The sequence below is a fragment of the Oncorhynchus clarkii genome, chromosome 17 (genome assembly GCF_045791955.1).
Source record: "Oncorhynchus clarkii lewisi isolate Uvic-CL-2024 chromosome 17, UVic_Ocla_1.0, whole genome shotgun sequence".
Lineage (NCBI taxonomy): Eukaryota > Metazoa > Chordata > Actinopteri > Salmoniformes > Salmonidae > Oncorhynchus > Oncorhynchus clarkii.
In genome coordinates this window covers 14,117,375-14,137,779 of record NC_092163.1, presented here as the reverse complement: position 1 = coordinate 14,137,779, position 20,405 = coordinate 14,117,375, and the positions used below count along the sequence as shown (strand labels likewise).

The following is a 20,405-nucleotide window of genomic DNA, read 5'->3' as shown; positions in this document are numbered from 1 at the left end:
GTTATGGTTACGTAGCCGTAATCGTTAAAGGGGGAAATGGTAAATATTATTGTCAGCATGATTCAATGGTAATGTTTTCAACTCAAACAAGAAGGGCTTAGCTAACCAGTTGTTTTCATCACTCTCCTCTGAATGCTCCAAATGGAACCTTTATGACACCACCCTCACACAACAATGCCATGTCTCACTGGGTAAAATGAATCGAATTCCCCTGCATAGATTGAAATGTCTTATTTTGAACCGTGTTGACTCCATAGAATTAGGAATTAGAATACAGTAGTCATTTAATAGGCTCTATAAGGTTGGTTCGCTAATCCTTCTTTTTTCAGTCAATTGTAATAGCGGTGGCACGTGTGAATCATGAATGATTTGATTGGAGGGGGATTTGTCATTCGTTGTTCAACTATTCTTAACATTGGTTGCCTTCCCAAGATCCCCCACCACCCACCCCAACCCGATAGAAACACTCTATCGGGGGTTTTCCGGTGTTGAACTGTTATTAGGCTACATTCACCCTTTTTTGCCAATATCACTTACATCTGTCACTCCTAGTCATTCACAAAGCCATTATCACCCTTAAGAGATATCTAAGCAGCGAACATCCTTGAGGCTAATGTAAACTACTCTGAGGCGGAGGGGCTCCGATGTCACCGTGGATATGTGATGACAGCTTAAGTCAGAGGCGTGACTCTTGAGGGGTCACCCAGGCTGTCTGCCAGGGGCAGAGGGGCCCCGAGGCACACCAGGAAGAAGAAGGGACTCACTTGAGGTGAAAGGCAGAGTGCTGAGGGTAAAGAATGTGACCACTTGGTTCCTCTGCCCTACTCTGGACCCAAACATAGTGTGGTTACTCATGAGAGAGAGGGGAGGACACTGTGAGAGATAAGCCCATAGAACTAGAGCTCCAGCATAGCCTATAGCTCTCACATAGTCTGCCTATGTCCACACTCTCCATTGTATACTATGCACATCTTCGTTTTAGATTGACAGTGCTTTTAAATGATTTGCAAGACAAATTCTCTCCGGAAGGCAACGCAACGTCCGATTGTATTTTATTCTATTCTATTCTAGGGTAAAGCCTACCCTGAAATTGTCCAAGTGTCCATGTTACTCGTATCCTTTATGGTTGTTGGAAACTGGCGGCGAGCGCGTTAACAACGCTTTGTCTTGACTCCACCTTTTATGAAAATGTCTGTGTGTGAGTGGGGCTCAAGGCGCTGAGAGCGCACAGTGAATGGAGGAGCAGCATTCACTACCGCTCAGCTTGGTGCTTAGGAGTGCACTGTGTTTATATTCCAATCTGGAGAAAGAACGACCGCTCTGGATGTAGCCTCCAATCATGTTGTCGGCGTTGGATTGTGCATCAACACCGCAAGTGTTTGAATATTGAGAGCTGGGATATAAGGGCTGCTGACTGGAATTGTAGCCATGGGAGGCCAGATAACGCGAAATGCCTTGTACGGTAAGGAAAAATAACATTTAGATACACTCATAGATCACGTCACCATTGCTTATACTGTAGGTTATAGATTCGTTCAATTTGCAATGCAATGGAGAATAGTTGGAGAGTGCAATTCCTGTCGCGTAAAATAACGTTGCGTGTGTATCAGGTAGGCTACCCAAATTCTGATGTCACACAGATGTCACACCAGAGACAGTTCATTATAGACATTTGCATACATTTGCTAGGCTACAGAAGGCTATTCCCCAGTATATATATTTCCCTTTGATCAGTGTTAAAGTAGAAATACAAACATTAAAGCTTTTCCTTTAGGTCGATTTGATACATTTTGTATTGATTGCAGTTAAATCATTTATAGCAATTTATAGGAAAACCTGCTGATGTCATTATTCGTCTATCATCCCCTGTCCGTTTCCACGTTGATACCATCGTTTGCGTACTTCCTCAGTCGCCTTCTGTTGATGATAGTAACTGCAGACGCAGTTTGTAAGAAAGTTGCGGGGTATTTCAGTTGTCTCACATTGGTGTGGGGGTTTCCCACACTCTGTGCACTGGGGGAAGTCAGTCATATCCAGCTGTGCTGTTAGTGGGCCAACCAAACCAATCAATAAATCAATTTGTGTTTACTGTATGTGGGCTATCACAGCTTAGCTCATCCTCTGCACAGCCTTATTGCCAAGTCCCAGAATTACAGTAAATGTCTCTAAAGAACAACATTTTAAAAGATTCCGTGGGCCTATGAAATGGCATTTTAACAATAAACATGACATGTATTCATTGCGCTTGGACCCTTCAGTGCAAGGGGAAACAAGTCAATTACTGCAAGGCTGTAATTCAGAAAACACTGCATCGTTTATCATTGAGCGTATGCTATATGTTCTATTATTCAAGTCTATGGGCTGTCACACATGTAGGTCAGAACACATCTAATAACACATACAATCACATCCACCCAAGTAATAATAAATACAATTTTTTTTAAATGTATTTAACCTTTATTTAACTTAGCAAGTCAGTTAATAACCAATTCTTATGTACTGCCTTGTTCAGGGGCTGAACGACAGATTTGCCCCAACTCTCCAACCACTTGGCTACCTGACGCCTCAATATACAGTTGAATAAAAACACAGTGCTGCTGCAATGCATTGGATCAGGTTACTAAAGGCCTTGTCTAGATAACACATGTTGACTTAGTTGTCTGGACCTGTAGCTGTGGAGTGGCTTACCTCCACCATACGGACATCAAGTCCCTCACAGCCTCCCAGGAGTCAGACCACCTGATCATTAGGTCTAATTAAAGCCCATTGATGAATCCAATTAGGTAGATAAGGACACAGTAGTGCCTGAGACAACAGGACAGGACAGCAGAATGTGTGTGTGTGTGTGTGTGTGTGTGTGTGTGTGTGTGTGTGTGTGTGTGTGTGTGTGTGTGTGTGTGTGACTTCTCACTGTAGGATCAAGGTCAAAGGCCTAGTTTCTTGGTTTTACACTGCTCTTGCTGTATCTATATGAAAGGCGTTAGCTGAAATCTAACTTTCGGTACGATTTTAAGTGAAGGAGTTTCTGTGTATAGGCTAAAGTGTGAAGTGGTGAAAAGGCAGTAAAGTCAGTTCTGTAGCAGAACACATCAGGACAGTGTTGTGTTGGGGCTTGATTGCGTAATGGAGTTCTCTGCTGAATGTGTTGGGAGCACTTGTTGAGGCTCTTTATCGACTCAAAGTGGGCCAGCCTTTCACCCTTGATCGTGTGTGCGTGCGTGCGTGCGTGCGTCTGTGTGTGTGTCACTGTGTTTTTAATGAGGTTTGAGTGGCCCTAGACTTTGAGTGTATGTTAGTACATTCTTTAAAATAGAACTGCCACTGTGGATAGGAAGAGAGGAAGAGAGATACTGAAGAGTTGAGTTGAGATGAGAAATCAATGTTTAATAAGTGAGCCAGCCTTTCACCCATGATCGTGTGTGTGTGTGTGTGTGTGCGTGTGTGTGCGCGTGCGCGTGTGCGTGTGTGTGTGTGTGTGAGAGAGAGAGAATGTTATCCTCTATTGGAAGCTCAGTCTCCAAATACGAGCTGCTGATTGGTGTGAATGTCTTATCAATGTTCCGTATCTCACCAGAGAGAGAGAGAGAGAGAGAGAGAGAGAGAGAGAGAGAGAGAGAGAGAGAGAGAGAGAGAGAGAGAGAGAGAGAGAGAGAGAGAGAGAGAGAGAGAGAGAGAGAGAGAGAGAGAGAGAGAGAGAGAGAGAGAGAGAGAGAGAGAGAGAGAGAGAGAGAGAGAGAATATGAATTAAACAAGTAGGAATAGATAGAGGGCAGTAAGACAGGGTCTACTAACAGAGTAGTGGCCAGTGTGTTTAATCATGGCCTCTTGCCATGGTGTGACAGGAACATATGTCTAGGGGGTCAAGTGGCATTGGTGGGTGGTGACCGTATGGTGATCGTGCCACCAGTGTCTCCCTCCCTGTGGATCCAGACTGGGTTAACGTGAGTCAACACACACATAGTGTCACACACACACACACACACATATACACTTTGTGACAATGCACATACCCCTGTTGTCGTCATATTCCTCTTGACTTGACAGGTCACCTTCGAGGCGGCACATAACAACTTTGTGTTTGTGTGTGTGTGTGTGTGTGTGTGTGTGTGTTTGTGTGTGTGCATGCGTGCATTTGTGCGTCAGTAAAAATAGCATCCTGCTTGCAATCAATATACTCTCACCAGGCTCCTCCACAAAGCACAAATCTCCTGCGGAGGAGCATAGAGTCATTATATTGTCATATCGAATCGAAAATGGTTATTACTTATTGCAGCTGCGTAACACTGTTCTCTGGGTGAATGTGGCAACATGGGTGAGCTCAGGTGAGCGACTTAGCGAGACGAGAGTCCTGACGTGAGATATTTATTAAGTTGGACAGCTCACCTTGCACTCTCAGGCCGTCATGACACCATGATGATGGTGTCTAAATTATTTAGCTGACTCAGTCTCGGTTGAAGCAGAGGGAAAGGCTATTTGAGAATGGAGCTAGTAATGTCGGTACATTTAGCTTGTGTTGGTAGTACATTTTGTATATATTTTGTGTGTTATCTATGGAATTGCGCACAGGAATAGTTCTCCTCTTTCCAATCGTTTTCCTTTTGTTATCTTGAAAATCTTTTTATCTTGAAAACTCTCGGGCCTTGCATCTATCAAGTGCAAATCAATGGTGTTGTCATGTCGTTGCCTAGCAGCAGACGAGGTAGCCTAGGTTACCACAAACATATGAGCTGCCATGGCTCCCAGTTAGAAGAGCCGTAGAGCATAAGGCAGCCATAGCTACAGTATCATTGGCAGTATTCTCTTCCTACCTGTAAACCCAGGAGGATAGTATTGGGTTTTATGCACTTGATCTGTATCTCTGTCATAGCAGCTGTCATTCACACATTTACACTTAGTAACCTCAGCCTCGTATACCTCAGTCTAACTTATATTACCAATATGTTGTTTACACATTTACACTTAGTAACCTCAGCCTCGTATACCTCAGTCTAACTTATATTACCAATATGTTGTTTACACATTTACACTTAGTAACCTCAGCCTCGTATACCTCAGTCTAACTTATATTACCAATATGTCATTCACACATAAACACTAGCAACTCCAGCCTCCAGGAAATGAAATTGCTTGTCTATTACAAATTGCTTGTCTATAACAAATTCCTTGTCTATAACACAAGTTGCTTGTCTATAACACAAGTTGCTTGTCTATAACACAAATTGCTTGTCTATAACACAAATTGCTTGTCTATAACACAAATTGCTTGTCTATAACACAAGTTGCTTGTCTATAACACAAGTTGCTTGTCTATAACACATATTGCTTGTCTATAACACAAATTGCTTGTCTATTACAAACTTTGCTTGTCTATAACACAAATTGCTTGTCTATAACACACTTTGCTTGTCTATAACACAAATCGCTTGTCTATCACATATATTGCTTGTCTATAGCACATATTGCTTGTCTATTAAACAAATTGCTTGTCTATAACACAAATTGCTTGTCTATAACACAAATTGCATGTATATAACACAAATTGCTTGTCTATAACACAAATTGCTTGTCTATAACACAAATTGCATGTATATAACACAAATTGCTTGTCTATAACACATATTGCTTGTCTATAACACAAATTGCTTGTCTATAACACAAATTACATGTATATATAACACAAATTGCTTGTCTATAACACAAACATTATGAATGTATGATCCATAGAGGCACCTCAGTATATTGTTAGCTTGATTAATGTGAGTGTGATTCGTTCAGTAATTTCATAGTTGTTGGTACATGAAGCCGAAACTCCATTTGCTCATGATATACACATTGTATATGTGCGTTCAAACAACCCATGCAAACATCGTTAAAATGTTGTTTGTCGCATCCCGGGTGGCGCAGTGGTCTAAGGCACTGTATTGCAGTGCTAGCTGTGCCACCAGAGACTCTGGATTCAAGCCCAGGCTCTGTCGCAGCTGAACGCAACCGGGAGGTCCATGGGTTGATGCACAATTGGCCTAGCGTCGTCCGGGTTATGGAGGGTTTGGCTGGTTGGAATAATCCCTGTCTCATTGCACACTAGCGCACACTAGCGACTCCTGTGGCGGGCCGAGCGCAGTGCACGCTTTGCTGTGGGTCTCAGTTGCTGTTAGACCCCCTGGCAAGCTCCATTCTTAGAATCCTGCTTGCCCTATGTTGCCACAGCGATTCTGTTTATGGCTTCATTATGCTTTGATTGGCACATTGTGCGAGGATAGTATGACACAATACCCGTTTTCTTGTGGAATCATAACTGGAGAATAGTATTATGAGGACTAATACCATGTGTATTAGGAAGACATTATAGTATTATGATGACTAATACCACGTGTTTTATGAAGACATTATCGTATTATGATGACTAGTACCATGTGTATTAGGAAGACATTATAGTATTATGATGACTAATACCATGTGTTTTATGAAGACATTATAGTATTATGATGACTAATACCATGTGTTTTATGAAGACATTATAGTATTATGATGACTAATACCATGTGTATTATGAAGACATTATCGTATTATGATTAGTACCATGTGTTTTATGAAGACATTATCGTATTATGATTAGTACCATGTGTTTTATGAATACATTATAGTATTATGATTAGTACCATGTGTATGATGAAGACATTATAGTATTATGATTAGTACCATGTGTATTATGAAGACATTATAGTATTATGATTAGTACCATGTGCATTATGAAGACATTATAGTATTATGATTAGTACCATGTGTTTTATGAAGACATTATAGTATTATAATTAGTACCATGTGTATTATAAAGACATTATAGTATTATGACTAGTACCATGTGTTTTATGAAGACAATAGGTTTGGGCGGTAACCAAATGTTCATATGTGACCCACCACCTCGATTCGGTCCTATGTAGCAACATTTGAAATTGTTTTTTTTACATTGATGAAAGTCGAGACTCGGGGCTAGAAAGTTGTATATCATACACTGCAGTTGAGGAACAATGGGAAATGAATTATTCTTTGAAAATTGATAAACGTTTGGTACACCGACTGGAGAGCTTTTCTTTATCTGCACCGGTTTAGCCGTAGCCCCCCCCCCATGTCTTTAAGGATTCACTTGTGAGGCCATGTACTAAACACAAAAGGCTCTGAAGTTACGAATGGACAATCTGACAGCACAGTCGCACTCACCAACACTCTGGATAACATAACAGCCTAACCAGCTCTGCTAAGGCGAATGATGTTCAGTGAGCTGTTCTCTCTCCCTTAGATGTCTGGAAGTAGCTGGCAAGTTAGTACAGAATGCACAGATCAACCCTTAAAGACAAGGGTGGAGCTAAGGCTTAAGAGGGTGTGAACAATGCTGAATGGGAATAGACAAAGAAGTGCTCTCTAATTGTAGTACCAAAACAATGTACTAGTCAATGATTCCCACTGTTGCCCTCTTTTGGCATGGCTGGCAAGCCTATTCACAGGCTAACCTCAATCTACCCTACAGTACATAAGCTGTGTGTGGCAGGTCAGTGAGTAAGGTAGTGTAGTAAACAACCAAAGATAAGATGAAGAATTAAAGTGGTGAAAGTAGGAGCAAAAAGTAGTAGTAAAAATACACTGTCTAGTCCTTGGTCTATATCCTGATCTGACTTTGGTGCAGGCCATGTTCTTCTTCACATGACCGTCTCTGGTAAACAAACTATATCAAGTAGAATCAAAGTTTACTTGTCACATACAGAGGATACAGAAGGTGCAAACGGTACAGTGAAATAAATGTTTACTTGCATAGTGGAGTCTTTTGTTCAGACCCATAATGCCAACCCATACTATCATGCACGATTTTGCAGGTAGCTAAAGTTAACCAACTTGGTTCAATGTTAGCTAGCTAGCTAACATGAGGCTATAACTAGCAATGCATATGGCTTTCAAAGATACAAATGATATGACTCCACAGCTCATACACTTAACATTAGCTAGCAAGCCAGCCAGCTAACGTAAGCTAGCTAACAGTATGCTTTAATTAACTTGCAATGAAAACGACTTTATCTCCAAACGTATTGCACAAGTTGACTGCAGGTATTGACTTAAAAAGTAGGTAAAAATATTTTTATTTTGATTCATGTGTGAGGCCATGTACTATGAAAAACGTCAAATAAATAGTTTCAATGGTATTGACGGTATTGAAAAACTATCCCGTGGCTATTTCTAAATACCCCAGTTTACGATACACGGTATACCGCCCAAGCCTAGAAGACAATAGTATTATGATGACTAGGACCATGTGTATTATGAAGACAATAGTATTATGTTTTATGTGGACAATACCATTATGAGGACTCAAGTGCAATCATATGAATGACCGTTCTAACTGAAAGATACAACCAGGAAGTCATTACTCCAACGTCAGTTAGTTCTCCTGAACAAATATTTGAATATTTATTCCAACTGATGGAACACTATTCACATGATGTGCCGTTACACTGTCACTAACTCGTGCAGTGTGTAGATAAGAATGACATTCCCTCGTAGATACATACAGTACATGCACTAAATAGGGAATAGGCTGTCAATTGAGACGCAGCCCCTTCTCAGTCTAGATATACGTACAACTACAGCAGGAAGATTAGTTTACACTTTTACAAAGATGTTCATTGAAGGATGACAAGTCTTAGTCACACAGAAGCCGTGTGTGTTTCCGACAGGGATTAGACTTGTCATTACTGTGTGGTCATTAGCAAAATAAGTCCTCGCCTGCGCACGTGCACACACACACTTCTCCAGGCTACGGAAGGAGAACCACAGTATGCACAATGTTTATCCATAAAGAGACATCCTTGACCTTTGGGAGAGAGGGAGAGAACAGTCATGTATGGATTTTGAATGGACACAGACATGCGCGCGCACACACACACACACACACACACACACACACACACACACACACACACACACACACACACACACACACACACACACACACACACACACACTAATGAGGATGTTGCTGTGTTATGGGAGGCAGCTTCCGGACTAGTAGGTTAAATAGAGACATTTTGAAGCCATGACGGTCACAGTGTGTGTGTGTGTGTGTGTGTGTGTGTGTGTGTGTGTGTGTGTGTGTGTGTGTGTGTGTGTGTGTGTGTGTGTGTGTGTGTGTGTGTGTGCGTGTGTGTGTGCGTGTGTGTGTGCGCGTGTGTGTGTGCGCATGTGTTCATGCGTGTGTTTGTGTGTGTGACAGAAACCAACTTTGGACACGTTGCTGGAGCAACTACAAGATCTGATAGGAGCACCTTATCCCTACCTACAGTGCATTTGTAAAGTATTCAGACCCCTTGACTTATTCTAATTTTTTTCTTATTATTTCACAGCCTTATTCTAAAATGTATTAAATACATTGTTTTTCTTATACATTTTCACACAATACCCCATAATGACAAAGTGAAAACTGTTTTTTAGAAATGTTTGAAAATGTATTAAAAATAAGAAACAGAAAAACCTTATTTACATACAGTGCTGTGAGAAAGTATTTGCCCCCTTCCTGATTTCTTATGTTTTTGCACATTTGTCACACTTAAATGTTTCAAATCATCAAACAATTTGAAATATTACACAAAGAGAACCCAAGTAAACGCAAAAAGCAATTTTTAAGTGATGATTTTATTTATTAAGGGAAAAAGCTATCCGAACCTTCATGGCCCTATGTGACAAAGTAATTGCCACCTAAACCTAATAACTGGTTGTGCCACCCTCAGCAGCAACAACTGCAATCAAGCGTTTGCGATAACTGGCAATGAGTCTTTCACATCGCTGTGAAGGATTTTTGGCCCACTCTTCTTTGTATAATTGTTTTAATTCATCCACATTGGAGGGTTTTCGAGCATGAACCGCCTTTTTAAGGTCACGCCACAGCATCTCAATCGGATTCATGTCCGGACTTTGACTAGGCCACTCCAAAACCTTCATTTCGTTTTTTTTAAGCCAATCAGAGGTGGACTTACTGGTGTGTTTTGGATCATTGTCCTGCTGCAGAGGTACAGCTTGAGGTCACGAACTGATGGCCGGACATTCTCCTTCAGGATTCTTTGGTAGAGAACAGAATTCATGGTTCCATCAATCACAGCAAGTCGTCCAGGTCCTGAAGCAGCAAAGCAGCCCCAGACCATCACACTACCACCACCATATTTGACTGTTGGTATGATGTTCTTTTTCTGAAATGCTGTGTTACTTTTACGCCAGATGTAACGGGACGCACACCTTCCAAACAGTTCAACTTTTGTCTCGTCAGTCCACAGAATATTTTTCCAAAAGTCTTGGGGATCATCAAGATGTTTTTTGCCAAAGGTGGGACAAGCCTTTATGTTATTTTGGGTCAGCAGTGGTTTTCGCCTTGGAACTCTGCCATGGATGTCATTTTTTCCCAGTCTCTTTCTTATAGTTGAGTCATGAACACTGACCTTAACTGAGGCAAGTGAGGCCTGCAGTTCTTTAGATGTTGTTGTGGGTTCTTTTGTGCCCTCTTGGATGAGTCGTCGCTGCGCTCTTGGGGTAATTTTGGTAGGCCGGCCTTCCTGGGAAGGTTCACCACTGTTCCAAATGTTCTCCATTTGTGGATAATGGCTCTCACCGTGGTTCGCTGGAGTCCCAAAGTTTTAGAACTGGCTTTGTAACCCTTTCCAGACTGAAAGATGTCAATTACTTTGTTTCTCATCTGTTCCTGAATTTATTTGGATCGCAGCATGATATCTTGCTTTTTGAGATCTTTTGGCCTACTTCACCTTGTGATTTCTTGATTCAACAGGTCTGGCAGTAATCAGGCCTGGGTGTGGCTAGTAAAATTGAACTCAGCGTTCCAAATAATGTGATTAACCACAGTTAATTCATGATTTAACAAGGGGGAGCAATTACTTTGTCACATAGGGCTATGAAGGTTCGGATAACTTTTTTCCCTTAATAAATACAATTATAACTTAAAAACTGCATTTTGTGTTTACTTTGTGTAATATTAATTTGTTTGATGATCTGAAACATTTAAGTGTGACAAATGTGCAAAAAACATAAAAAATCAGGAAGGGGGCAAATACCTTTTCACGGCACTGTAAGTATTCAGACACTTTGCTATGAGACTCCAAATTGAGCTCAGGTGCATCCTGTTTCCATTGATCATCCTTGAGATGTTTCTACAACTTGATGGGAGTCCACCTGTGGTAAATTGAATTGATTGGACATGATTTGGAAAGGCACACACCTGTCTGTATAAGGTCCCACATTTGACAGTGCATGTCAGAGCAAAAACCAAGCCATAAGGTTGAAGGAATTGTCCGTAGAGCTCCATGACAGGATTGTGTCAAGGCACATATCTGGGGAAGGGTACCAAAACATTTCTGCAGCATTGAAGGTCCCCAAGAAAAGAGTGGCCTCCATCATTCTTAAATGGAAGAAGTTTGGAACCATCAAGACTCTTCCTAGAGCTGGCCGCCGGCCAAACTGAGCAATCGGGGGAGAAGGGCCTTGGACAGGGAAGTGACCAAGAACCCGATGGTCACTCTGACCGAGCTCCGGAGTTCCTCTGTGGAGATGGGAGAACCTTCCAGAAGAACAACCATCTCTGCAGCACTCTACCAATGTATGGTAGAGTGGCCAGACGGAAGCCACTCCTCAGTAAAAGGCACGACATTCCGCTTGGAGATTGCCAAAAAGCCCCTTAAGGACTCTCAGACCATGAGAAACAAGATTCTCTGATCTGATGAAACCAAGATTGAACTCTTTGGCCTGAATGCCAAGCATCATGTCTGGAGGATAACCTGGCACCCTCCCTACGGTGAAGCCTGGTGGTGGCAGCATCATGCTGTAGGGATGTTTTTCAGCGGAATGGACTGGGCTACTAGTCAGGATCGGGGGAAAGATGAACGGAGCCAAGTACAGAGAGATCCTTGATTAAAACCTGCTTCAGAGTGCTCAGACCCAACAGGACAACAACCCTAAGCACACAGCCAAGACAACACAGGAGTTGCTTCAGGTCAAGTCTCTGAATGTCCTTGAGTGGTCCAGCCAGAGCCTGGACTTGAACATCTCTGGAGAGACCTGGAAATAGCTCTGCAGCGACACTCCCCACCCAACCTGACAGAGCTTGATAGGATTTGCAGATAAGAATGGGAGAAACTCCCAAAAATATAGGTGTGCCAAGCTTGTAGTGTCATACCCAATAAGACTCAAGGCTCTAATCGCTGCCAAAGGGTCTGAATGCTTATGTCAATGTAATATTTCAGTGTTTTATTTTTAATACATGTGTAACAATTTCTAAAAAGCTGTTTTACTTTGTCGTTATGGGTTATTGTGTGTAGATTGATGAGGGGGGAAAAAACGATTTAATACATTTTAGAATAAGGCTGTAACGTAACAAAATGTGGAAAAGTCAAGGGGTCTGGATACTTTACAAATGCACTGTATATGTACACACAGTATCTACCTCAATTACCTCATATCCCTGCACATTGACTCAGTACTGGTACCCCGTATATATAGCCAAGTTACCGTTACTCATTGTGTATTTATTATTATGTGATATTCCGTTCTATTATTTCTCTGTTTTCTTTCTCTGCATTGTTGGGAAGGGCCCGCAAGTAAGCATTTCACTGTTAGTTTACAAAGCATGTGACAAATAACATTTGATTTGATTGAAATACCTCTTGTGTCTCACATTCCTCTCTACCTGATTCATATAGTTACCTCTCTTGTGTACAGAAAGAAATCAATCAAACTGGACACTTAACTTAGGCTCCTAGCTCGCTTTTCGCCTTCGAAAATAGCTCGCTAACAGCTAATTAATCATCTTTGGCTAATGGAATCAAATTGAGGTATTCATCATTATAAACAATGTTTCAATGCAGAGCTTGAATAGGAGAGTGGCTCCATCTGTGAACTATGTCCTCACACAGAACATCACCGAAACAATTACCATAATTGGGCTTTTTCAGCTCACTATTATACTGTAGGAATTGTACCCTCAACTCGAAATATACACTCTCAGAAAAAAAGGGTTATTTGGCTGTCCCCATAGGAGAACCCTTTTTCGTTCCAGGTAGAACTCTTTCAGGTTCCATGTAGAACCCTCTGGGGAAAGGGTTCTACATTGAACCCAATACTGTTCTACCTGGAACCAAAAAGGGTTCTTCAAAGTGTTCTCCAATGGGACAGCCAAAGAACCCTTTTAGGTTCTCGACCTTGTTTTCTAAGAGTGTAACCAATGGCAGCGAGATCACAAATAGGGATGTGAAATCCTATCAACACCATGTATGAGGTGGAAGGACCTGTTACACATGACCGGACTTGGAGCTTCGTAATCATCGGCTTCATCTCCCAATATGCTTCCATCCTTCCACAGATGTTACTTGAGGTCAAATTGTAGGCATTGGGAAATGCTGATTTATTTAACTAGACAAGTCAGTTAAGATGGAACTCCTGATCACGGCCGGTTGTGATACAGCCCGGGATCAAAACGGGGTTTGTAGTGACGCCTCTAGCACTGAGATGCAGTGCGTTAGACCGCTGCACCACTCGGGAGCCCACCTATTGAGAACTGGAAGGGCAATTCTCTGGGAAGGTTGGTCATTCTGAATAACATCCCTCACGTGGTACAGACGTAGGATCTTAATTTGATCACTCTTTTGTTAACGATCATTTTCCTGTACTGTAGGAAATGCAAACTTGTAGTGTATTCAAGGTTTAAAAAGGCTTCTAAAATTTGTAATTTCCACTTTTACATTTCTAACTTGATTTTCCATAATATAAAATGCGTCAACCCCTACGAAGAAAATATTCATTCATTATAATCCACATAATAATTCACATTTCCTGTTGCTGCAGGATTATTTTCCTGCTGTAGCAAACTGGCTCAAATTAAGATAGGACATCTGTATTGAGGCACTCAAAGATCTTCAGGCACATTACAAGTCCAGCTAGAGAGTGATAAGGTCAAACAGTCTTTTCCCCATACACCTTCTTTCCATATCTTTGTCTGGTAATGCTAGGACTGGTCAGTGTCAGTTGGCATGGAGATATGCAGATCTTAATTTGATCACTCTTTTGTTGCATGAAATGTCTTGCATAACAAGAAATGTAAACTTGTAGTGTATTCGAGGCTTAAAAAGGCATCGAAAGTTTGTAATTTACACTCTGAAATTCCAGACTTGATTTTCCCTTCACGAAATATGTATCAACCCCTACAAAAATGTCCATTAATTATAATCTGCGTAATAATTCACATTTCCTGTTGCTGCAGGATTATTTTCTTGCGGTGCGAAACGCAGGTTCGAATTTTTCATCATGAATATTCTTCTGGAGGCAGCTCTGCAGAGTGGTCACTAGCTGGCACAGCTATAAAGTCATAAAACCACACTGCTACTGTATTTATACTTGGGATATTGCTTTTCAACAGTAAAAGTTCAAACATCGCTCATCATTCAAACTGCCCCTAATGCCTATCCCCAACCTCAAAAATGGCCTTCAGCGATGTTTGAACTTTTACTATTGAAAAGCAATATCCCAAGTATAAATACAATAAAGTACAGACAGTAAAGGGTAAAAAAAATATATATTTCTGAGCAAACAAGTGTTTTTTAGACACAACTGAAAACTTCAAGTAGTAGCGCAGTCTAGGAGTTGGTCAGATGGGAATCTGTGATGTCATTGGCCTCCACCCTTGCATTGAGAAGCAATAGAGAACAAAAGAGGAAAGGCCCACCCCCCACTTGTGTTATGTCATGACATACCTGGACCACCTATTGAGATGTGCTTTTTGTTAAGTAAATCAGGTGTTGAATGAGGTGAAAAGGAGACTGGAGTGCCTCTTTAAATTAAGACCGAAAAGCTAACCGCTGGGCTATTTAAAGGGAAATCGCTCAGTTCTGCATCCAGGACAAGACCAATGACAAGAAACGTCAACCTGCATTAGAAACTGTTCAAATTAATATCCTACATCTGTAGGTATTGACAGACAGCCTTTCAGAAAGCATAAAACAGAGCTATCCTTTATGGAAAAATGACTTTCAGTCAGATAGGCCAAGATGAGTTTGGAAGTATTAGTGATTCTACTGTAGCCTACAATGCTGTCCTGATAAATCATAGCACTAAAATGCTAATATCATTCATGTGTTGTCTGCTAGCAAACAAATAGCATCTGTCCGTATCAAGCCTGAGCCGTTCCCGCAAATCTAGCCTTTGACGCAGGGACTGAGGGTTGCTAAGGAACATGAATTCACACTTAACCCCTGTTTCCCTCAACCAACAGCTGCGGCTCTCCTTTCGCTAGTTGTCGCTAATGCATTCAGTTCAATCTGGCCTGACACACACGCATACTGTACACACACACACTGTCCAATCTGCTGCGACCATGTCTGCCCCATTCAATGAATCCTCTCCCTTTGCCCCTACGCTAAGACAAAGGACATGATGGGGCCTGAGTGAGTAAGTGATTGTATGGGCTAAACACTGGGAGTGTGTATATATTGATAAAGTAGTGTCTTCCTCCCAAATGGCACCCTATTCCCTTTTTAGTGCACTCATTTTGACCGTGCCCTATATGGCTTTGGTTGAAAGTAGTGCACTGTGTAGGGAATAGGGTGCCATTTGGGACGTATATTAGCTGTTATGTAGAATGCTGTATACAGGCCTTATCAGTAATTCCCAGAACCTCAGTTGCTGTTGCAGCCTTTGTTGAGGTTATCAATGGTAAAAAAAAAGTAGAAGAGCTGGGTTATTGTGATTTGTACAATTTGGTGAGGACAACCAAGAAGCCCTGATTTGAATATAGAATAGAACCAAAACACAGTTAGCTAATTGAAAGGGCACAACAGGCTAATATCCCATTCACATGACATTATATACACTGTGTCTACAAAACATTAGGAACACCTGCTCTTTCCATGACATAAGCTGATCCAGGTGAAAGCTATGATCCCTTATTGATCTCACTTGTTAAATCAAATCACATTTTATTCGTCACATGCGCCGAATACATCAAGTGTAGACCTTACAGTGAAGTGCTTACTTACGAGCTCTTAACCAAAAATGCAGTTAAAAAAAAGGTTATGAATAAGAGATAAAAGTAACAAGTAAATAAAGAGCAGCAGTAAAATAACAATAGCGAGACTATATTCAGTGTCAATGTGCAGGGGGTACCGGTTATTTGAGGTAGTATGTACATGTAGGTAGAGTTATTAAAGTGACTATGCATACATGACAACAGTGAGTAGCAGTGGTGTAAAGAGGGGGTGAGGCACTACAAATAGTCTGGGTAGCCATTTGACTAGATGTTCAGGAGTCTTATGGCTTGGGGGTAGAAGCTGTTTAGAAGCCTCTTGGACCTAGACTTGGCGCTCCAGTACCGCTTGCCATACGGTAGTAGAGAGAACTGTCTATGACTAGGTGGAATTTTTAGGGCCTTCCTCTGACACTGCCTGGTATGGAGGTCCTGGATGGCAGGAAGCTTGGCCCCAGTGATGTACAGAGTTGTTCGCACTACCCTCTGTAGTGCCAAATCCACTTCAATCAGTGTAGATGAAGGGGAGGAGACAGGTTAAAGAAGGATTTTTATGTCTTGAGACAATTTCGACAATGAATTGTGTATATGTGCCATTCAGAGGGTGAATGGGCAAGACAAAATATTTAAGTGCTTTTGAGCGAGGTGTGGTAGTAGGTGCCAGGCGCGCCGGTTTGAGTGTGTCAAGAACTGCAACGCTGGTGGGTTTTTCACACTCAACAGTTTTCCGTGTGTATCAAGAATGGTCAAAGGACATCCAGCCAATTTGACACAACTGTGGGAAGCATTGGAGTCAACATGGGCCAGTGTCCCTGTGGAACACTTTTGACATCTTATAGAACCCATGCCCTGATTAATTGAACCTGTTTTGAGGGCAAAAGGGGTGCAACTCAATAGTAGGAAGGTGTTCCTAAAATGTTGTACACTCAGTGGAGGCCTCACATTATAGCCAGACCAGTTGAAGGAGCCATGAAATTGAAACGAGACGTGTGTCTTTGAGAGCATGGCTGGCTGCTGCAGTGTAGTAGGTGACTTGGGACCGATTTTTAGAACCGCCACCTGCTCCCTGAGTCATTGGTAAACACATTCATTCACTCTGCATCTTATTCATTACCAGTAGTCAGGACTCAGGCACACACTCATATTGAAGCTTTCCTATGCAGATGGTCCTAGTGAGGCGCTAATGCACTAAATTCTCTATCTTAGATGTCATTTCTAATAGTCATGATAATACTGAAGCTTTCCATTGCAAATCCTACTGATGTGTTATAACAGATGTGGCTGCACTAGATATAAGTGAAATCCTATGGTTTGTTCCTGGTGCACTAGGTTCTCTATCTACATTATATTTCCAGATAGTAATCAAATCATGTAGTTTGTGCGTCCCTGAGTTTGTTTATAAGAGTCATATGATATATTGTACCGTACTGGAGCTTTCCTAGTAATGCAGTTCCTAATGATGTGCTAGAATATCTATTTGGATTCCATTACTAGATTAAATCATGTAGTTTGTAGTTTCCTGTCAGTTTGTACTTCACTGTACTTGTTTATATGAGTCATATGATGAACTGTTTCCTTTTTCCCGAGACAATATGAGGTTATTGGACACCCCCCTCCTTATATGAATAAATAATATTCAATTAAACTCAAAGTACATTTACACGTGGTTTATACTATAAACATGAATAATATAATAGTATTGTATTATATTCTACACTGTACGGTAATGATGCTTAATCCTAACTGAAAATGCCACGCAGTCACTGACTCAGCCTTGGCATCAATACTCACAAAAGGATGATAATGTTGGGTCAGAGATGGTGCACATCAACCACTAACTTTATTTGGCAGTCCTAAGGTCATAAGGTCAGGCACAAAGCAATGAACAGGGAGGAAAATGTAATTTCCTACTCAAACATTGTAAAACGTTAAACAACAGCATGGGCAATTGGTTTTCGCTGGAGGACCGACATGATTACTGAGCAACTGCTGGTTATGTGAATCAAACAAGTCAGATTGTAGTAAGAGGTGAACTAGTTATCTGATGGGAATAGGCCTAGAAATCCATAGAAGTTCCCCATAGGCACAGATCTAGGATCAGCTTTAGCCTCCCTAAATCATAACCTTTGCCATAAACGTGGGGAAACATGACATTGTGCTTAGATCGGCATCGTGGGGCAATTTCCACATCCTAATACTGTATGTGACAATCATCCAACTTCAACTTCAGCAAGAACTAGACTTATTCTAATGAGTGTATTAATATTCAATTCAATTCAAATAACTTTTATTTTCTGGGAGGGAACTTCATGGGGGAAAACAGGCAAATGTCCCATTCACATGACATGATATAGGCCTCACATTATAGCCAGACCAGTTGAAGGAGCCATGAAATTGAAACGAGACGTGTGTCTTTGAGAGCATGGCTGGCTGCTGCAGTGTAGTAGGTGACTTGGGACCGATTTTTAGAACCGCCACCTGCTCCCTGAGTCATTGGTAAACACATTAATTCACTCTGCATCTTATTCATTACCAGTAGTCAGGACTCAGGCACACACTCATATTGAAGCTTCCCTATGCAGATGGTCCTAGTGAGGCGCTAATGCACTAAATTCTCTATTTAGATTTAATCCTAGATATTTCCTGGGAGAGAACTTCATGTGTGGTGATGAATGGTACTATACATACAAGACGCATAACAACATAGAACACAACAAAAACATACTGTATAAAGGATTAGAAGGGTTTGAATATCATTCTGATGGCACCCCTCTGTCTGTCCATCAGACTCTCTGGGCGGTCCGTTCCCCTCCACCACCCACCGATGCCACCACAAGTCCAAGCGCTGCCTGCCCATCCAGCAGTGTGGCGTTGTGGGCGGGGGCCAGAGGAGAGGCCTGGCCATAAGTCCCTTGCTCTTCCACCCGAACACCAAGGGCTCCCAGATCGCCATGGACCTGGCCCAGAGGACCGTCAAGAGGCAGGCCAGCTTCTGTAATGCCATCACCTTCAGCAACAGGCCCGTAGCGTTGTACGAGCAGGTCCGGATCAAGGTATGTAGAGATTTAGATGGACACAACACCACACCCAATGAGGTTTATTTGCAGTATTCAAAGTATTCTAACAATGGTAGATTCATTTTATTTGTTTATTTTATTAACATTTTCAAGAAGAAAAAAGCCCATTCCTCAGCAAGGTCCCCAATCAACATGTTGAACTGCCAGAGAGGCACCCGAACATCCAGTTGTAGGGAACTTTGTAGGTTGTTCTATACATGGTGGGATGCTGCTCAAAAGATGACGCAAGATACGGAGAGAGATACTAACACGGATCTGTACAATAGGTGAGACTAGCTTTGATGGGTACAGTATCTGATGTATGCACGGTATATATAATGTGAACACACCAAGTCAGAATGGTGATGCGAACACACACACACACACACACACACACACACACACACACACACACACACACACACACACACACACACACACGCATCTAGCTTATGAGCTTGTCCAGGTAAATCCTTCTTTCAGTCTACTGCTGCTTCCCCCTCCTGTTCCTGTGTCTCCCCAAATAGGCTTAGCGGGTTTCCATCTAACAAGCCAGCATGTCAACCCAGTCAAAGCACTGGGTCAATACTGCTTATGTGGATGTGGCTTTACTGGGTGTTGGTAAAACAACGATGAGTGAATAGCAGCAAGCACAACAGTTAATTCAGCCAGGTGCTCTAAAGCAGTGGTTCCTAAACTTTAAAAAAATATATATAGATTGCAAGAAAATGAACTTTAAAACGGATCATTTCTCTCCTCACCCCATGACAAAATGTGTAGAAGTGCAGGAAATAAGTTTTAATCCTGCAATATTTTCTCTCCGCCAACAAGAAGGGTGTGAACAGTTTGTGTCATGAACAATGCTTGTGCCTATAGAAATAGACATCGCTCGCTCGCGGGGGAACGTGTGATGTTCCCCAATGCTGGAATGGGGGCCTGAGTGAAAAAGTTTGGGAACCCCTGCTCTGAAGTACACTTAAACTTCAAGAGAATTTAGGCAATTGTCTTACATAAGTAATATTTAGGTACAGTTCAGGGTTTCCATTAACCGGTAAAAAAAAGAAAAAAGAAAGAAAAGCTGCTAAAACATTCTTGTCTTCGGCCAAATGTCCGGGGGAATTTTAGCCTGTTTGTTGATTGAAATACCAGTCGCTGTAGCGTGTGAGCTGCTGCTACAGCTCATCAAACAGCTGGTGCTGGAGTGAAACGTGCTTTTATAAGCCCAATCATTGTGCAACAATTCTAAACGCAATCGCCTGTTAAAAACTGTTTTGATGGCCACGATTTAAAAA

The 20,405-nt window shown here is 41.7% G+C and overlaps 1 protein-coding gene across 1 annotated transcript in view; it reads left to right on the top strand.

The window, feature by feature from the left end:
• Window positions 1-1,248: 1,248 nt before the first annotated feature.
• The window catches only part of LOC139370316 (E3 ubiquitin-protein ligase NEURL1-like), a 63,914-nt gene continuing 44,757 nt past the window's right edge, over window positions 1,249-20,405 (top strand). Inside the window, exons 1-2 of the mRNA XM_071109720.1 lie at window positions 1,249-1,462; window positions 18,845-19,110. Coding sequence (XP_070965821.1) covers window positions 1,429-1,462; window positions 18,845-19,110 — 300 coding nt within the window. The 5' untranslated portion in view covers window positions 1,249-1,428. The remainder of the gene's footprint in view (window positions 1,463-18,844; window positions 19,111-20,405) is intronic.